Source organism: Mus pahari, chromosome 5 (genome assembly GCF_900095145.1).
Source record: "Mus pahari chromosome 5, PAHARI_EIJ_v1.1, whole genome shotgun sequence".
NCBI lineage: Eukaryota > Metazoa > Chordata > Mammalia > Rodentia > Muridae > Mus > Mus pahari.
In genome coordinates this window covers 41,280,440-41,299,956 of record NC_034594.1, presented here as the reverse complement: position 1 = coordinate 41,299,956, position 19,517 = coordinate 41,280,440, and the positions used below count along the sequence as shown (strand labels likewise).

The window sequence follows — 19,517 nt, the reverse complement described above, 5'->3', positions numbered from 1 at the left end:
AACATCATGACCAAGAAGCAGTTGGGGAGGAAAGGGGTTTATTCAGCTTACACTTCCAAACTGCTATTCATCAGCAAGGAAGTCAGGACTGGAACTCAAGCAGGTCAGGAAGCAGGAGCTGATGCAGAGGCCATGGAGGGATGTTCCTTATTGGCTNNCTTTCCCTGGCTTGCTCAGCTTACTTTCTTATAGAACCCAAGACTACCAGCCCAGAGATGGTTCCACACACAAGGGACACTTCCCCCTTGATCACCAATTGAGAAAATGCCTTACAGCTGGATCTCATGGAGGCATTTCCTCACCTGAAGCTCCTTTCTGTGTGATAACTCCAGCTTGTGTCAAGTTGACACACAAAACCAGCCAGTACAAATATTATGCCATTTAGTAGAATACCAGTAGTAAACTTTCCCCTAGGGTCCATGAACTATGTATAAACAGGTTCCAACAGTACCAGGTCTGTATTCCTTCTTGTGGATCAGAACTTAATCCAATCAGAAAGTCTTTGGTTACTGCTAAACCATTCACCAGGAAGTGTATTTTGCAAAGTCATTCATTACTACAGCTCACAGGATCATACACAGGGCGAAGATGGAAGCATGCAGAGCACCTTCTAGAGCTACGAGAGCCAGCCAGTAGAGCAGCCGGGTTACTACCAAATTCATTTCCCCATATTCTGTCATTCAAATATATCCTATCTTGAGTAACAGGATCTTACTGCCAGGTTCTGGAGGCTAGCCAAGAGTAATGGCAGTTCTCTGTAATGTCTGTGGGTCTATTTAGCCCCAATAGTCAGCAACTCCTACAGTCAGAACGACCAAGATAAAAAATGACAGTAAATGCTGGTATGTATGTGGACAAATAGGGTGTTAGGAGTAAAAACTGTTACAGACACTACTGACATCAGTGTAGAGCTTCCTTTAAAAGATAGAAAAAATTATCTATTATATGATCCAGTTATATCACTCTTAGGCATATATCCAAAGGACTCTATATACCACTACAGAGATCCCTGCTCATCTATGTTAACTGATGCTCTAATCACAATATCCATGATGTACATACAGTCTGCATGTCTATCAACTGTTGGATAGATAATGAACATGTAGTATATTTGTACAATGAAATATTATATACCTGTTAAGAAAAACAAAATTATGAAATCGTCAGGCAAATAAATGGAACTTATGAATAAATCAAAACATCCCACAGTATCATCCTGAGTCAGAGAATCCAGAAAAAACAAATGTCACAGGTTTTCTCTCATATGCTGATGCTTGCTTTACATTTTAGCTCTGAATGTTTCCTGTGGGAACTCCACAAACATTACAGAGCATTAAATGCTCATAGAGACAGGTTTGAACGTTACCAGCTCTCGAGGCAGGAAGCTCCCTTCCTGGCGGGCAATGACCAGTGACACTGTCTCTCCCTGCTTGGTGCTCCTTAACATGGCCACGAGTTCTTCTTGGGATCTTCCTGTGACATCTCTGCCATTTACCTAATGAGTAGAATCATATACACAACCACAGCTTAGAACATTTCCTATCACCCCCCCCCTCCCATGAGGGGAGACAGGTATCAATTGATAAGTAGCCCAGAGTATTGCTGGGTAACCAGGGCTGTCCCTGAACTCAGATATTTCTGGCAGAGCTCTTGAGTGCTGGTATTGTAAACATGTGTTACTATGCACAGCTCAGCTCCTAAGTGTTTTTTGTTTTTTGTTTTGTTTTTTTTTAATGACCTATGTTGTGGGTTAAGTGTGCAATAAATGCAATGAAAGTCTAAAAATGTAATACGAAACACATGGGAAACACAGCCATTTTCAATAATAAAATGGCTATCCTAATTTTGATACTAGACAAATTCACTCAGTAAATTATTTTACATTCTCATTTTTTCCCCCTAAGTCATCACAGTTTTTACAAAGGAAAAAAAATGAGACTGAGAAGTGCCTGGAATTAACTCCTCAAATAGGTATGAAGTGGTTTGCAATACACTGGGCAGAAGTGAATTACTTATCATATGGCAAATTACTCTGGAAATATATATGTTTTGGTGATTTCCTATATGTTCTTTTTGTCTGGAAAAGCGCTGTCTGCATGTTACCATAAGTTATTGGAAATCAGCCTCAGAGCCTCTTTTATCAGTCTGAGCATCCTTTGTGATCTAGAACTACATGGAATGCCAAGATGTTCCCAAAACATGTATTCTCAGGCATGAAAGCAATCTTTCATGCCACAGGAGATTTTAAACGAGCCAGTCTCAAACAAGATTTCTCTCCAGGTCGACTGACCAGAGCTCCTCATTTAGAGGATGATATTATTGAACAACAATACATGGGATAAACGAGCCTCATATTTGGGGTATTCTAAATACTTCTTCATGCCAAACCAGCTCAGCATCTCTATTCCTGGCTCACTATAAGCAAGGCTGATTTGGGTGTGGCAATTTCAATAAGACACCCCTCAAAGTTTTGGAGAAACTACAGTGAAGACTTGCATAAGATTATGAAATTGTTAGCCCCAGCTCAGTATTTATTAAACTCCTAGATTAATTCATATATCACTGGTTAAAAGAAGAAGGATATTTTAGAAAAAGGTATTACTGAGAACCACATTTCTGACCTTCTTGGGACATGCAGTTAGGCTCTTCATTAACTAGTTTTATAATTGAAGTCATTATCTTGTCTACAAGTAATAATTTTCAATATATGTTACATTAAAAATTAAACATTAATATATAGTCAGTCCTCAATATCTGTGAATTTAATAGTAGAAATTTAATCAACTTCAGATAAAAATACTGAAAAAGCTACATTTATACTGAATATAAGCAAACTTTTTTCCTCATTTTTAAACAAGACAGGATAAATGTTTATGTGGCGTATATAGAATTGTTAAAGAATTGGGAAGGTGATAGACACACTTTCCTATGACCATCGCCAGTAAGTTTTTCCATATGTGACCTTTTAACTTAGCAATCTTGATATTTTCTAATCATCATTTTCAGAAATTAACTCTCCCTTCATTTTTTTAAAAAAATATTTATTTATTTATTTTCTTTATATGAGTACACTGTTGCTGTCTTCAGACACACTTAGAAGAGGGCCCATTACAGATGGTTGTGAGCTACCATGTGGTTGCTGGGAATTGAACTCAGGACCTCTGGAAGAGCAGCCAGTGATCTGAACCTCTGAGCCATCTCTCGAGCCCCTTCTCCCTTCACTTTTAATATCTTAATCTTCATATCTTCTCATTCTACCACGTATGTCACATCACCATCTTCTCACATAAACACACATTATAACCAGGGATTTGTACGGGGCATCACCTTAGCTATATCTATGCCTATGTCTATAACTATATCATTTACTCTATCTATATCTCTTTATCTCTCTAATTTATGCATGAAATTCCTCACTATAACCTATTCTCTCTGAAGTAAATGATAATTTAAGGTATCGTTTACTTGCAAATGCAATGCCAGTTAACAAATAGGAGTTGGACATCTGAAATTGTTAGTGCTTGGGAACGGTAGTGGGACCAACAAGGGATAGCAACTGACTACTACATACATATGTGTATCTATTTATTTAAGTATAAACAAATGTTTTACTGCAGAAATTAACTTCAATTCTTACCTCCAAAATTCTGTCCCCTGATTGTAGGCGGCCATCCTTGACTGCTGCTCCTTTTGGTAAGATGTTTTTTACAAAAATGGGACCAGGACCATGTATAGAAGAATCTCTGGTTACCACAGTGAAACCAAGTCCCTCAGGGCCTGACAGGCAAGAGCAGAAAGATGCACTGTCACCTTAAGCATGGGTAACATCACACTCCCCCTTTTAGTAAACTCGTCCTCATTTACATAAAAATATACAAAGGAAATTATTTACAGTCCTGAAAATTCTACATAGGCTTTAGTTTCCCTATTTTAAATAAACATTACAGTTCCTAACAGGCAATGGTAGCATCGAAGTGAAGTTAGGATCCACTATATACACATAATATTTTTGTTTACTCAGGTTCTAGAAGACAGCACATGTCATCCACATGCCCAGAGTATTGATTCCACAGTAATCTATCTCCTGACTGCATCTTCCCTCCCAAGCAGGTGACCTCCTGTGTTGGGGTTTTGTGGGTCTCTCCATCAACTGAATATTCTGTGGCTCAGACCTCGGCATGTGTCCTGATTGCTTTACTGCAGTAGCTACTGTTTGTCACCAAGGTCTTCCTATCTCCTTCTAGTTTTCTTCAATCTCCAACTTCTCCCTCTACTGTCTAAAGATATACGTGATTTCTCAACAGTAAATAATCTGCACTTGTGTCACAAGTACAACAAATAATGTTTCTTGAAGCTTTGATCATGAATAAAATACGGCTGTGTGGATAAGATTCCTGCAAAGACCATGCTCTCCGGCCTGTAGCACCTTGGGATGTAGTAGAACCTTTAGAGTAGTATGGGGTTTAATAGAAGGATGTGTGGTCATTAGAGGCATTCCCTAGAAGGAGCTATGGCCTTGTTGATGCTCATGTTTCTCTCTCTTTGCTTTGGGGCTACAGGAGGCCTGCCATATCATACATTCTTCTCATGCGCCACTCCTCTGTCATAGGTCCAAAAGCAATTTGCAAACAAGCCTTGCACTGAAATTTCTAAGATGGTGAGCCCAAACAAACTTTCCCACTCCATATCCCTTGTTAAAGCTTTAGGAAGTTGATAGACATACTTTCCTATGGCCATCGCCAGTAAGTCTTTCAATATATGACCTTATTTCTTATCAATCTTTGATGCTTTCTAATTACCATTTTCAGAAATTAATTCTCCCTTCATTTTTAATATCTTTATTTTCCTATCTCTCTCATCCCACCATGCCTATCAACCCAGAATTCACACCACTGTCCTTGTACACAAACACACCTGATGTATTGGGCCAGATTCGCCTCTTGTTATCTCATCAGATCTGTGAGTCACTGTTATTATAATCTCTTTATAGAATGGAGCTAGCATCTGTTTGGTTCATTTGTCCTATCTCCTCCCATCCATCTGTGTCTCTGTGCCTCTGCCCATTTCCTGAATAGTTCAAACTTTGCTATGTTTCTCCTTCAATCCAGACCCTGCCATTATCAAATATCTTCATCTACTTAAAATTCTAATTTCAACCAATGACATTTCTAGTATGCAAATTGCCCTGGCTGAAAACCTCAGCTACAACTGTAATTTTTCTTCCTTCCTTCCTACAACCATCTATCTATTCGGGAGTGTCTGTTATGGCTTCACATTTAGGCAGAGGCAACGCACCCAGGTGCTCGACTCCCTCCTTAAGAGATCTTCTCACAACTCTGTGCCTGATTCATCTCTCTATAGGCAAAGGACCAATCTCATGCTAGCTGTGTTATTGCTACATAATAAAGCATTTGGACATGGCTTATTTGTAACACATTTACAGACAACTATATAAAACTCTGTGCCTTCTTAACTTGCTTTATTCCCAGGAAAAGATTTTTGTAAATGAATACAATTTGATTGGAGAAATCCTCCCAGAATATTTTATACATTCTAATAAAAGATACAGGTTATTTGTTTCTGAAATTCACAAATAATTTTTAAATGTTTTATGGTGGCCATTAAATTGTTAATTTAGTGGGGGAAAAAAAAAACCCTGTTAGAGTCTTTGAATTGGCTTTAAAACCACAGGACTTCAGAAAGGTACAATGAGATGAAGGAATATCAGGCAGAAGTCAGAGTAAACTGGAACACACAGTACACGGGTGCATGGGCATGTGTGTAATGCTGCAGCCAAACTCGTGTACATACGTGACCTGGGATAAGTGCTTTCAGCTTGGAATGGACAAAAAAAATAGAAAAAAATTAAGAAAGGTTGTATGCAGTTTTGAAATTAGGACTATCTTGAGGAAATGAAATGTTGAATCTGAAATTAATAATGTGTTATCTTTCTGAAGAGTAATCCTGGCACTGATATAAAACCATTCAAGAGAGCCAGAGGCCATATTGTTGAACTGGCCTAACAGATGCTTTTAAAAAAATCACTGACTTGGGCTCAAAATGAGGACAATTAACCTCAACAACTCAGTGCTGAATGGCCACACAACACTGCCTGGCGTTTTATCACCTGCACCAACTCTCTCTATTCCTCACACTCTTCACTGTCTTCTTGTCTCAAATCCTCTCAACTTTGCAGGAGAAAAGATGAAGAAAGTAGTACACTTTTAAGAATGTAAGTTATCCAAGTATACACTCAAATCTATTCTTTGACACAATTAAATGAAAAGAGAATTAGGTAAATTAACCTTAATGCATTTCTCTTAACCAGTTTTACATAGTACAATAATAGAACACTATTAAGCATAATTTAATAATTACCTTTCTTTAGGTCAATCTTAATTTTTTTTGCATTTTTCTTGCTGCCAAACCCCATGAGAGGGGAGAGTGAGGGAGAGGAAGGTTTTCTTCCTAGTCTTGGAACTCGGGGGCTCTTGCTTTGCTGCGGGGAGGCTGCCTCTTCTCCTTCAGGGCTGTTGGCTCTTGTTGGATGTACTGCCTTTAGTCCTGGTTTCCCACGGGCAAGAGGTGGTGCCTTTGTTCTCGAAGCCCCGTCATTGTTGCCAAAAATGTTCAGCGGCCCAATGACTGATTTTTCATATTGTTCACGGTTTTGAGGCAGAAGCACATGGAGGACCACACTGGGAGATTTCATTGCCTGACGGAAGACATCTTGGGCCCTTGGATGAGTGAATAAACAGAGAATCATACAGTGCTTTGACATAGCACTTTCTAAGGTACCCAGGTATGGGGTAAGCAGAGCAGCCTGGTATCATAAGTATAGGGAGCGTGGGGATTATCCCTATGTATGGTATGACTCTGCTAAATAGTTATCACTTATTCACTACCTGCCCATCGGGTGCTTCCACACTGGCTATGCATGGTGACTGTGTACAATCCTCTCATTTATTTATTTTTTTAACACCTACTGTACCGGCTAGTTTTGTGTCAACTTGACACAGGCTGGAGTTATCACAGAGAAAGGAGCTTCAGTTGGGGAAATGCCTCCATGAGATCCAGCTGTAAGGCATTTTTTCAATTAGTGATCAAGTGGGGAGGTCCCCTTATGGGTGGTGACATCTCTGGGCTGGTAGTCCTGCGTTCTATAAGAGAGCAGGCTGAGAAAGCCAGGGGAAGGAAGCCAGTAAGGAATATTCCTCCATGGCTCTGCATCAGCTCCTGCTTCCTGACCTGCTTGAGTTCCAGTCCTGACTTCCTTGGTGATGAACAGCAGTATGGAAGTGTAAGCTGAATAAACCCTTTCCTCCCCAACTGCTTCTTGGTCATGATGTTTGTGCAGGGATAGAAACCCTGACTAAGACACCTACATAAAGTAAATATAGTTCCCTTGCATTTAACAAGTTCAAGTGGAACCTCAGAGCAACTAAAGAACTAAGCAGACAGCTTTCAAGTGTTTTTCAATATGTAAATCTAACTAGAAGTATTGAAGCGCATATTAAAAGAAACTTTAATTCTTCTCATTTTTAAATTAGGTTATTGATCAGTTGTTTTTACTTGACTCCAAGTTGGTATTGACTCAATGCTAATGTTTTATGAATCCATTTCTACTTTTATAAAACAGGGATCATCAAACTTCTTAGCCTTTGCAAAACAGGACAACAAAATATGCAAATAACATTATTATTATTATTATTATTATTATTATTAATTATTATAATTCTGTCAACAATAGCTGAATGGATTAATTGCTTTAGAAAGATGCCATTTCATTCTACCCCTAAGCAGCAGCAGTGACTCTTGCCTTCTTCTGGCAACCATCAGCCCCTACTATTGAAAAGTAGTGGCCTGAGAAATGTTGTGTTAGGAGCAGTTTGGCTCAGAAGCAAGATAGGCTGTTTAGTGTTAGTGATGATTGCCTCTACTTAGCTCACTAACTTAGAAGCCCTGCCAAATATCAATGCACATCACTGTATATATATATGTGTGCGTGTGTGTGTGTGTGTGTGTGTATGTATGCATATCTTGATACCCAGTGCATTCTACCTATTCCAACTCCTGTTCTACAGCTATTCCCCATAATATTTTCCACTTTCAGAAAGATGATTTCTTGAGGTAGACTATTTTAATTTTAACTTTTACAATTTGTTTATATTATTTGCTGAGTACTTGTAGGCACCACCCACAGGTTTTACAGTTTAAGGGAGACTGACATCAAGGATGTTAATTAATAAGCTGAATTAATTGCCTGTGAAAAGAGCCAGTAAATGCCAGTCTAACTGACCCATAGCCTAAGAGAAACAAACCCCCCTCTTCATGGATTCCCAGAAAGACACCCAGGCAGGAAGGCTTGCTGCATTCCATGGCTCATCAGGCACATGTGTTGGCCACCTCTGAATATGTTAAAACATCAAATGCATTCAGAAATGGATGGTCACAGGTCACATAATGGGACTTGGCTTGACATTCTACCTATGATTTAGATCATAATGAGTTCGGCAATGGTTATACATATTCAAGAGATCAACAAAGTCAATAAAACAATGAAAAAACGCTTACTGAGCAAAAGTTTTGTCCAGGAGTTCCACGTTGTTGATTTTTACAATGCATTCATTCTCCTGAAATAGTCCCTCCTGTTTGCACCTGCTGTTTTCTTCAATGCCTCGGATGAAGAGTCCTAGGATCCTAAGTGAAACATTTAGGTTGAAATAAAACATCTGAGTACCAATGTACTCATTATTGCTCTTCTTGCAGCTATTCAGAAATATGTATTGGTTTCTGTTTATTAAACAGAGTATATTTCTATTCAGTCAAATGGTTCATCTTTCAAATTCACACACAATCACACACTAGACACTCACACATCAGACACCCACCCCCTACACCTACCTGAAGACAAATATCCATATCATAAATACCAACCCATTTCTTTGTTTTCCTTGATCTTAGAAAAGATCAGTACAGCTCAATAAAGAATATAACATCCAAAACAAGAAGCTGACTAGCAGCATCAGTGGTAGCTGTAGGGAAGCCTGGCTGAGCGGCAACATAGAAACTGGGGGCTGGCAACGGGAGAGGACTGTTTCACAGTCTAATTATATGTTCTAGCGCTTTGCATTGTAAAAAGTAAATGAACATTTCAACTCAGACCCTATTATCCATAAAGAACATCCCTGTGCCTCTGAATCAAGTCTCTGCCAGGTGTTTTCTCCATCCTCAGGATGGCCAAGTGACGTAAGGTTGGAGGATCAAACCTATGTAAATAAGTTAGAGTAAAAGTGTCATCAGTGAGCCTAATCTGTTCGGGCAGGCAAGTACCGTCACAGACCTGAGATGCAGACAGGTACCCTGAGCCTCTCAGAGCTTTGAAACTTGTTCAGAGTTAGAAGGGAGAGGGGACTGAAAGGAAAGAAAATCTAAAGGAAGCATATCAAACAATTGTTATATTTCCTATACAGTTCTTCAATATCCATGGAGGTGTCCAGGATCCCCTTTGCGGACCAAATGCTGTGGATGCTCAAATCCTTTATGAAAAATGTCATGTTATTTGCATCCTTCTGTATGTTTTAGATATCTCTAGATCACCCACAAAATCCAGTGTAATGCAAATGCTATTTGAATAGCTAATATAATGTTTAGGGAATAATAACATCAAAACACCTGTATATAGTCAGTATAGATAGAAGATTTTGTTGATGTATTCAGTCCACAGTTGGTGGGACCTGCTGTGTTTGAGAATCTTGTGGACACAGATTCTGGTATTCACATGCAGGCTGTATATGCACATGTGGTATATGTGTTTCTATATGCAAGCTTTAATACTCTCATAAAGCCAAAACTAAATCTGCCACAAAAAATGACGCCTCTATATACTTTCATCATTGCTCACTTTGGTGAAGTCCTTTATCTTTGTGGCATGACACAGGCCTCACTGGGTGTCACACTGAGACAGACCGATAGGCTTCTGTAAGTATCTGCTGGACGTGGAGAAACTCCTGCCTCCATGTTCCCTGTCCCCTTAATTATTCTATTCAGTCACTATCTTTTGAAGAAAGCCTTGTGTGCTATATTACATAGTCCCTTTGTGTTAAATTTCAAATCTAAATAAAATATGAGCACATTTTATGTGTGAATAATAAGGTCAGCCATGCAAAAAGGGCACCCTGTAAAGAAAGTGGTTCTCCTATTTGGAGTGGCCACAAAATTGAGCCTCTGCCTCCGGCCTCAGTTCATTAATGAGTGCAGACCACCTCCAGGTATCAATGGGCGGGGTGCTCACAATGGTACTCACATTCCTCCTTCAGAAACATTAACTGGACAGTGTGCTGCTGCTGAGCTAGTGGTAGCTACAGCAGCTACTGTAAGGAAGGGCTCCAGCTCATCTGGGCAAGGGTGGGTAGGGTCTCAGGTTTTATCCCAGCCTTCTGGAACTTCACTAAATTAACCAAACACATTGCAGGATCTTTCTTTCTTAGCACAGTGCTAAAGTGAAACTCTTTGATATGAAAAAGGGGGGATTAGATCAAAATCGTGCTTTCTCCGAAATTAAACTGCTCTCTGATGGTTCACAGTTTAGAGTTTTGTTACGGTGGCTCTCCCATAACATGATCCATTAGGAGGCTCACGTGTGGTTATAAACCAGTTTATGTAAGTGATATTTTTTTAACAAGCATTCAAGTCTTCCTTTAATTTAATTCAGTACATCATCAGTCATGTAATGTTACTCCCTAGGATTTAATTTCACATTTTGGGAGATGAATTAATTCTTTCGGGCCACTGGGTTGCAATTTAGCTAGCATATTACAGCTGGAGCATGCGATGTGAACTTCACTGATCTAAATAACCTAACTTTCCATGAAAAATTTATTGACAGAATAAGCCCAACTGTAAAACCTGTGTGTCAGACGTAATTTTGGTAAAATGTAAAACTGACTGATTTCATTAGTTTGGTCCCCAGCAACAAACCCATCCAGCCCTGCCCTGGATGGGTTTATCTGGAAGGAGTAAATTCCCCGCAGTATGATGTCATCTCTACCACTGTGGGCAAGCTTATAAACCCTGATCTTTTACTTTCTGGTGGCGAGAGCTGTCTTATTTGAGATAAAACTTATCGGACCTAACAATTAATACTGTAGTTTCATAGGATAACAGTAGCCAGTTCATTGGCAGTGTTAAAAGATGCTAAAAATTCAGTTGCTCAGCAGGATAAGAGGAGCAACAGCTGTTTCTTGCTCATGGAGTCATCACTTAAGACTCTAGTGTCCAGTACTTGTACAGCTCTGTGCTCCCACTAATCCTGAGGTTTCCCCATCTTGCTGTCTCAGCACTAATCACTGAAATTCTCCTCTCCTCACATTCCGAATCTCTTTCTATCTAGTTCACCTTGAGTAGTTAGCTATCTTTGTTATGAAATAGAAGTGTATTATCTATTTTTAGTAAAAAAGAAAATCAATTTTTAATTTTTAAAATTTAATTGACATAAAGTAAAATTAAAATTTTTGTTTGTCTTTTCACTTGCAAGGATTTAGTGTTTTGTGGTTATTTTCTTTCGTTAAAAAAACAAAAACAAACCCAAAAAATCTCAAAACAACAACAACAAAAATGGGAGAGCCAATGATCCTCCCTGCAAGCTGTATCCAGAATCCCCTCTGCTGGTATCTAATGAATTCTTATGGACTTCAGCTGATACAGTAGCCAGAGTACGTTTCTCTTTCAGTAACAGGTGAGGCAATCTTTTTTTTTTTTTCTTTTGTAATGAAAACCAAAGCAAAACACTGGAAGCAAAACCAATTACAGTAGTCTTAATAAAGAATTAAATATAAATTCTAATTTAAAATAATGAGACAAACTAATAAATGGAAGGAAATTAAGAGCTAAGCATACCACTATGACCTAAGCAGGCCCCCGTGCTCACACAGTGAGACCAGATGGCAGCATGAAGGCAGACACTTGTCTGACATGTTCTATAGGCAGCTCTGTTAAGACACATGGCTTGAGTTAGGAGTGCTCTTTCAGCCTGGACTCATTACTTCTTAACTTTTACCGGCTCATGTCTCCACTTCCATATGATTTTTAATGTATGTTTTAATTAAATTTCCTTTCTATAACAGTAGTAGATACTAAAAATAACTAATAGAACTACTTCTTCAAGTTATTGTACAGTTGACAATGAACTTATAATAAAACTTCATTTGTGAATCAGGCTGTTTTTGTTTTTGTTTTTGTTTTTGTTTTTGTTTTTTTAATCCAAGATAGTCATCATACTGACAATTTATGCATTCACGGGTTGTGGGTTTTATAAGGAGATATCATATTTTTAATGTCATTTAATCCCTATAACCTTGATGGAAAGTAGATTGTCACTACAGGTGAGTGAGTTTAGGGGACTAGCTGGAGGCTCTGTGAAGAGTGCACTAGGGTCCTTTGAGGCCAAGTCAAATTCTCTTCCCACCTTCTTCCACACTTGTCCTAGGAATAAGAACCCCACAGGAAAAGAGGGGAAATCAATACCGTCTGGTCTGTTGCCCTTATTTGCAGTGAGAGAAGGAGATTTCCCATCTGGAGGGCCAGCGTCTTTTCTCAGCTATTGAATAGGAAGGATGGCGACCGTCACTGTGGAGTTTTTTTTTTTCCTTTTCATTTTGGGGAATTGCAAAGATCCTATGTTCTATTCCAGGTTCATTAAACTAAAGGGCCTGGTAATTTAACCACTATGGTATTTCACAAAGCTCTATCAGCACACTTCTGCCAAAAGTCATTAGGATTTCTCACGGGGACTGAATAAATACTCACCTTGTCTGTCAAAAACAACCCTGCTCTGTCCTTTGCCGTAACCCATAACATATATAAACACGCTTATTAACACACACAGGAAACCAGACAATAAGAACCACTGGCTTTTCGGTTCATTTCTTTTTAGAGACCATTCATTCCATCAGGAGCTTGGCATCAGATGTTATACGAGAGAAAAATAGGGTGATGTCTTTGCAATTACAGGTAGCAGATGGCTACCTGCGAAAGTCGGTGCCAACCCAAATATCATGACTGAGGCTGCTTGTCCTTTGATACAGCCAACTGGATTGAGTAAATATCCAGAGCCAGTAAATTAATACTATATAACCTTTGGGGAAATTGTGGTTCTAGAAAGAGCAATGGAATGAGAACAAGTCAGAGATCGCAGCTTTGAGGGACTATGAGGGCAAAAAAATAAATCAACAGGCTTTTCTGGTCCTTGATCTATTGGGCTAAAATAAAATGCTCTGACTTTTCAATGATCACTTAAGAAAATGGACTTAAGCTATTGGTTATAGTCCTGCCCTGTTAGTGAAAAGCTAATTTTCCTCAGGGTTTCTGGGAACCCTTGTTAGGACCCAGCATCTTCTTGAAGGTTCCGCACCTATAGAACTTCCACAAGGTCATTAGCCTCATTACGCCAGTTCTGCACCACACACATTTTCATTCTCAGCAGTGAAACAGATTTTATATCCAGTCAGATGTGGATTTCAAGACACAAATACTAACACAATCTAAATTAGCATTTGCCAGTATGGATTTATCAACAAATGTCTTTAAAATTCTAAAAGGTTGAAATGAATAGTCTTCAGTGGCCTGGATTGTATCTTGAAAAAAAGAGACTTTTTTTTTCTATAACTTAATCACTGTATGTGTGGCCAATAAGCTACTAGAATGTAAATACTTATATATTGTGTGTGTGTATGTATATATATATATATATATATATATATATATATATATATATATATACATATGATGAATTTGGAATTACTATCTCCATTCATTGAAGACTATTTTATAATGCTAAAACACACTCAGTTATGACATTTGTCTGACAATATGTTAAAATCTTTGCCAAGAAGCCCGTTTACCATTCGTCACTCTCAAGGATGCTCCAAGAAAGTGCTTCATAATTAATTGTGAGTGGGGAAATTGGGATGATTTTTTTTTCTTTTCTTTTTCTCTGAATCCTAGAAATAAATGATTTTAGTCTGTTTTTAAACCAAAGTATTCCTTAAGGAGTCTATCTGAATATGCAGATTTCTACTTAATTGTCCTGGAAAAGGCATTTGTCAGGGTTTTCATTGACATGAGCTTCTGAAACAAGGAAGAATCCTTACCTTCCACTCAGGGATGAAAAGAAGGGCACCACATGGATCCCCAGGGGGTCTCCTTCCCCAGAAATCTCCACAGCTCTCGTCATATCACTGGGTAGAGCAAAACAGGAGCACAGTAAGTCTTAGGTAAAAACCAGATGAAGTACATTAAGCCATCACAATGCCCTTTCTGACTTTATCAATAGTTGTAACTATGATTGGAGGCACAGGAGTATAGGACTTGCTGGTGTGTGCAGAAGATCCACAAAAGAAGCACATTAAAAGGCTCCCTAATTTCCAGTTTGAATCTTTCTTGAAAACCAAAAGTTAGAAAAGAACTCACTGCTAAACCAACTTCCCACTTAATCTGCAGAAATCAACAGAGATAAAACGAGGTTCCCAGAACGAAATCTCTCCCCAGTGAGACTTTCTTGAAAATGACTGTCCAGACCATAAACACACAGAAATAACTCTAGCTATGCTTAGGCTTGAAGTTAGGGTTTTCTCCCCAGAAAAGGGGAAACATGGAATAAAAATATTTATTGGAAAATGCACAGGGATTGCAGTTTATAATGCCAGGGAAGGCACAGTTAGTAACACAGCTGGGCATGTTCAAAGCAATATAAATCAAAGCTTGCATCAGTTGGACTCAATGGAACAATTCCAAGTTTTCACCTTCCGGTTTATTTATTTATTTCTATCTTTAAGGCAGAAAGAGAGGTTGCAAAAACCAGAGAAAATGTATTATAGAAAGAAATAGAAAGTCTGACCCGCCTAACCTAGTGCAGATTAAGGAAAGGATGAGCGAGAAGCACTAATGGGAGTGTGTATGACTGAAATGCACAAATGCACTGGAAGCCTCCAAATCATGTGCAGTGGAGCTAACAAGTGTTTGTAAAGATGAAAATAACATCCGTGAACAATTATTGGCTCCTTTAATCCCAAAGAGAGAGACAAATTGCCAGAGGAAATGATGAAGTTGAAGCAAGCACCACCTTCATGGAAATTGTAAACATGTTCCTATTGTCTAACATTCACGCCAACAAGATGTCAGATAAAGAGCCATGGCTATCTCAGATACTCTTCTGCTCCAAACTGAAAACGGTAAAGATGTGGGTCCTGGCTGGAAAGTTGAGAGCATCATTAAGGAAACAAAGTGTCTGATGAATTCACCCTGCTTGAAGCATTTTTTAAGATTATGCTTATTATTAACATGTTTTCCTTGCAAGCATATTATCAGTAAGAACAAAAAAGTTAAAATAAAATACAAGACAATAAAGGCAAGACAGTTTCTAGCATTTCAGGGAGATGATTCAATTTCAAAACCGATAATAAGTTTCAAATGATCTTCTCTCAGATATTACTGATACATTCAACTTGTTCAATCAAGCAGGCTATAGAAGAGATCTGCAATAAAATCACACACCAAACAAATGTGAGCACTATGACACAGAGCATAAGGACTTGCTTCTTTAAGAGTGAGTGATGTTTAAGGGCATGAGCATAGATCTATCTGGAGTCACTAATGGGCATTGTAAGTCCTGAAAGAAAACCACTGGCTGGGCAGAGAAACATGTGTAGATTTCAATGATCAGGTACAGTAATTTTCATAGAATGGATTTACAATTAAATTTAAGACCAACTCCAATGATACTGACTTGAAAATTTTAGAAACGGAGACTTAACTCTTTCTTAACCACTAAAAGATGATTATCTTTCTCTTTATAATTCTAAGTTTTTGCCCACTGTCACAACTCTCTTCTGGCAAATGTATCAAGTATCCCTATACCACAGGACATTACCAACACTTAATATAGAAGCTATAAAATATAAGTGTTTAGTCTAGGGCAGACTTAAAGATTTCAGCTCATAAATGGATTTTATAGATCCTGGCTTCCATGGAATTATTTTCTTTTTTCTATTTTATAAATATTTCTTTAAGTCTACTCAAAACCTTTCTTGTAAAACATAATAAATTCTATGCATAATACAATTTCAGTAATTATTAAGCTTGTGTTTTTATATATGACTAAGTAAATCTTATGCTTTATTCTGTCTTATTCAAAACTACTAAAATATATATATCACGTGTATATATATTATATATATACATAACATATATGATATATAACATATATATGATATATAACATACATTTCATATACATACATATATATTGATATTGATATATACGCACACACACACACACACACATTGCCTGCTTGTGGACTTGTTGTGCAAGGTGCAGGTGGAATAGATACCTGAATCAGGGGCTCTCATTTCTTAGAGGAGAAGGAGAGGGGACATGAAAGGGAGAACCTGCATGAGGCGGTACTGGGAGGAGAGGGGGCTTTTTCTGGGATGTATGTAAAGTGAATAAATAAATAAATAAATAAATAAATAAATAAATAAATAAAGTGAAAAAAAGAAAGGTTATTCAAAAATTTCAAAGTGGACTTGCAATTTTATAAATAACATGCAAACATTCACAGATAATGAGATCTGATTAATAAAACTAACATTCAAATGTTTATATACATAGATCATGTCCTAACTTTATAAAATGTGGTCCATAAGTTATTTGAAAGAAAGTCATCTGAAATATGATGTCATATAGTTTGCATATCTTTATTGATTGCAAAAGTAGAAGCACCGCAATTTTATAGGTTCTTAATGATGTTGTCTAGAAATATCTGTCTGTATGTATACACCCTCAATGGTGAGATTTTTTATAAATATGTGAATGAATATATGTTGCTAATATTATTTTTTTTAGATAAACCCAAGTGCAATTTGGATTTAGAGAGCAGTTTTTCAAGTTTGGAGGACTGTACAGAAGCCATGTCATGTGAGTGGTAAGGTGGACCGAAAATGAAAAGTATAGAACACAAGGTGGAAAGGATAGTCTAGAAGTGGAAGGTAAAACCAACCGTGGAAACAGGCAATCATGTGACCTGGGTGAGGTAAGCATGGAGAAGTGAGCAGAGTCCCTAAGATCGAGGCAGTTATTCTGGGAGATTCTCATAATCATCAGGCCCAACATTTCCAGGCTAGCTCAGTGCCCTAAGGTACACGTCACAATGCTGACTCAGTAATCATGGGAACAGCCACTGCTAGTCCAAAAGCTCAGAAGAGAACAATGAACAAGACTACAGATCAGTGGATAAAGATGAGATTGTCACGGATAGCCGTTCTGCCAGAGCTAGATCCTAAGGACTTCAACTGGTTTCTATTGACAAGGAACTGAAGCTTCAGGCAGATGATGCAATGTGTGCTACAGGTGTCTGCAGGTCTGATTCCTTCTCCCAAGACAAATGGACAGAGTTTTCAACATTAATATTATCCAATACAGTCTCAATTGGAGAGAAAGGATTACAGACAGGGGATGATATTTTTCTATTTTTCCCCTAAAAGTGACTGTGAGAGCAGTGTGTCTGTCTCAGTCAGTTAAGCCAAGATGCCAGCCTCAGACTTCCTCATTTCTGTAATGAGGACATTGTGATTTGGGACTCCTCCTCCCCAAAAGAGATGTTACTTTTACAGCAGAAGTAACTCACACATCACACATATGTATCTGACATGGGATTGATAACTTTTAGCTATTACTGTGACTATAAGACTCTCCTTTCTTTTTCAGGTAGACTTTTCACTATGTACCCCAGATTGGCCTTGAACTAGTGATCTTCCTGCGTCAGCTTCTGGATTATAGCACTATGTCATCAGACCTACTTTGATTATTAGCATTTTCTAAGAGAACAAATAAATTTATGGACTTTAAAGGAATAATCTATTATAGTTTTATCTCATTGATTTTCTTTGTAAAGCTGTATGATTGAGGGATATACTCCTTCACTATATTGCTTACACGGAGAGGAAAGGCCTTACTGAATAGTCTGAAGACATGAGCTTGTGTCTTCAGGGATTGAGTGGCAGACTCACCATACTGATGCAAATAGTATGGACTCCGAGGAAAACCTCAAAGGAGGATTTGCAGATGACCCTGAATTCTACTCCATGTAGAAACATTTTTGTGGGTACAATTGGATTGAATGAAAATCTCCTAGTTTGATTGTAGGGGTACTATTAACTAATCTGTCTAAATTCTAATAATTTTGATTCAATTATCATAAACTACCATGGGAAAGTTCCATAAAAAAATCAATCAATCAAGAAACTCTGATTAAATATTGAGAAGAAGAAGAAAGTGTATTTTGCAGTGTTTGGGTGCTTATGTTCGTTAGGTATCTGTTAGGTTCATTTGGTCTGTTAGGCCATTTGACTCTAATCTTTCTCTGTTTACTTTTTGCCTGGGTGGCCTATTGGTTGGTGAAAATTGGGCATTGTAGTCATCTATTCTTATCATGTTAGGTCAAATTTAGACTTTAACATCTAGTAGCAGTATATATTTTATGGAATTGGGTACTCCTGGGTTTGGTGCATTTATATTTAGAATCATAACGGGCTTTTGGTGAGTTGTTCCCTTGATCAGGATGAAATGAACTTTATCTTTGATTATTAGTTTTGGTTTGATTTACATTGTTAGTATCAGGATACCATGCTTGCTTGTTTGCTGGTTCCATTGGCCTAGAATACATTCTTTCATTCCAAGACAGTCTATTCTTGAAGATATATGTGTGTGTCTTACAGACAACAAAAAGATGTATACTGCTAACCTATGAGTTTTGACAGGGTGGTGAGGGTTTAATATTTAAAGTTCTAGCAGGTGTGCACTGACTGTAGTGACTTTACTGTTCTGTGGGTAGCTTTCTTAGCTCTGATCTGTAACAATGTCCTCTGTTCCCTTCTTGTAGCCTCTTGGCTGGGCTTATCCTTCTCTTCAGTCCATAGAATTCTTCCCAATTATGCTGGTTTGGTGGACAGGAATTCCTTCCATCAAGTTATATTATAGAAAGGCTTCTTTCTATAGATAGTTCGGCCAGGTATAGCTGTCTTACTGTCTATAGTCATCTAGGACTTGGACATCATTCCAAGCTCTCTGGCAATTGACAATTTGTTTAAGAAGTCAGCTAACATTCAAAAGCAGCAGTTCTCAACCTGTGGGTCAGGAGCACTTTGGGGGTTGACAGACCCTTTCACAGGGGTCACATATTAGATATCCTGTACATTAGATATTTACATTGTGGTTTACAATAGTCAAAAATCACAGTTATGAAGTAGCAATAGAAATATTTTTATGGTTGGGGTTATCACAATATGAGGAACTGTAATAAAGGGTCACAGCATTAGGAAGATAGAAGAATACTATTCTAACAGGATTACATTATAATTGCTTTGTAACTTCTCTCTTGAAGCTTTCTTAAAGACCTTTTTGTCTGAGCATTTAGCATTTTAAATATTATCTGCTTGTGGACGTTGTACATCGTGTGCGCA

The 19,517-nt window shown here is 38.1% G+C and overlaps 1 protein-coding gene across 1 annotated transcript in view; it reads right to left on the bottom strand.

Moving 5' to 3' along the window:
- Pard3b (par-3 family cell polarity regulator beta) overlaps positions 1-19,517 on the bottom strand; it is a 976,275-nt gene that overhangs the window by 460,173 nt on the left and 496,585 nt on the right. The window contains exons 6-10 of the mRNA XM_021197960.2: positions 14,151-14,237; positions 8,575-8,700; positions 6,379-6,737; positions 3,638-3,777; positions 1,367-1,495 (exon numbers count right to left, since the gene is read on the bottom strand). Coding sequence (XP_021053619.1) covers positions 1,367-1,495; positions 3,638-3,777; positions 6,379-6,737; positions 8,575-8,700; positions 14,151-14,237 — 841 coding nt within the window. The remainder of the gene's footprint in view (positions 1-1,366; positions 1,496-3,637; positions 3,778-6,378; positions 6,738-8,574; positions 8,701-14,150; positions 14,238-19,517) is intronic.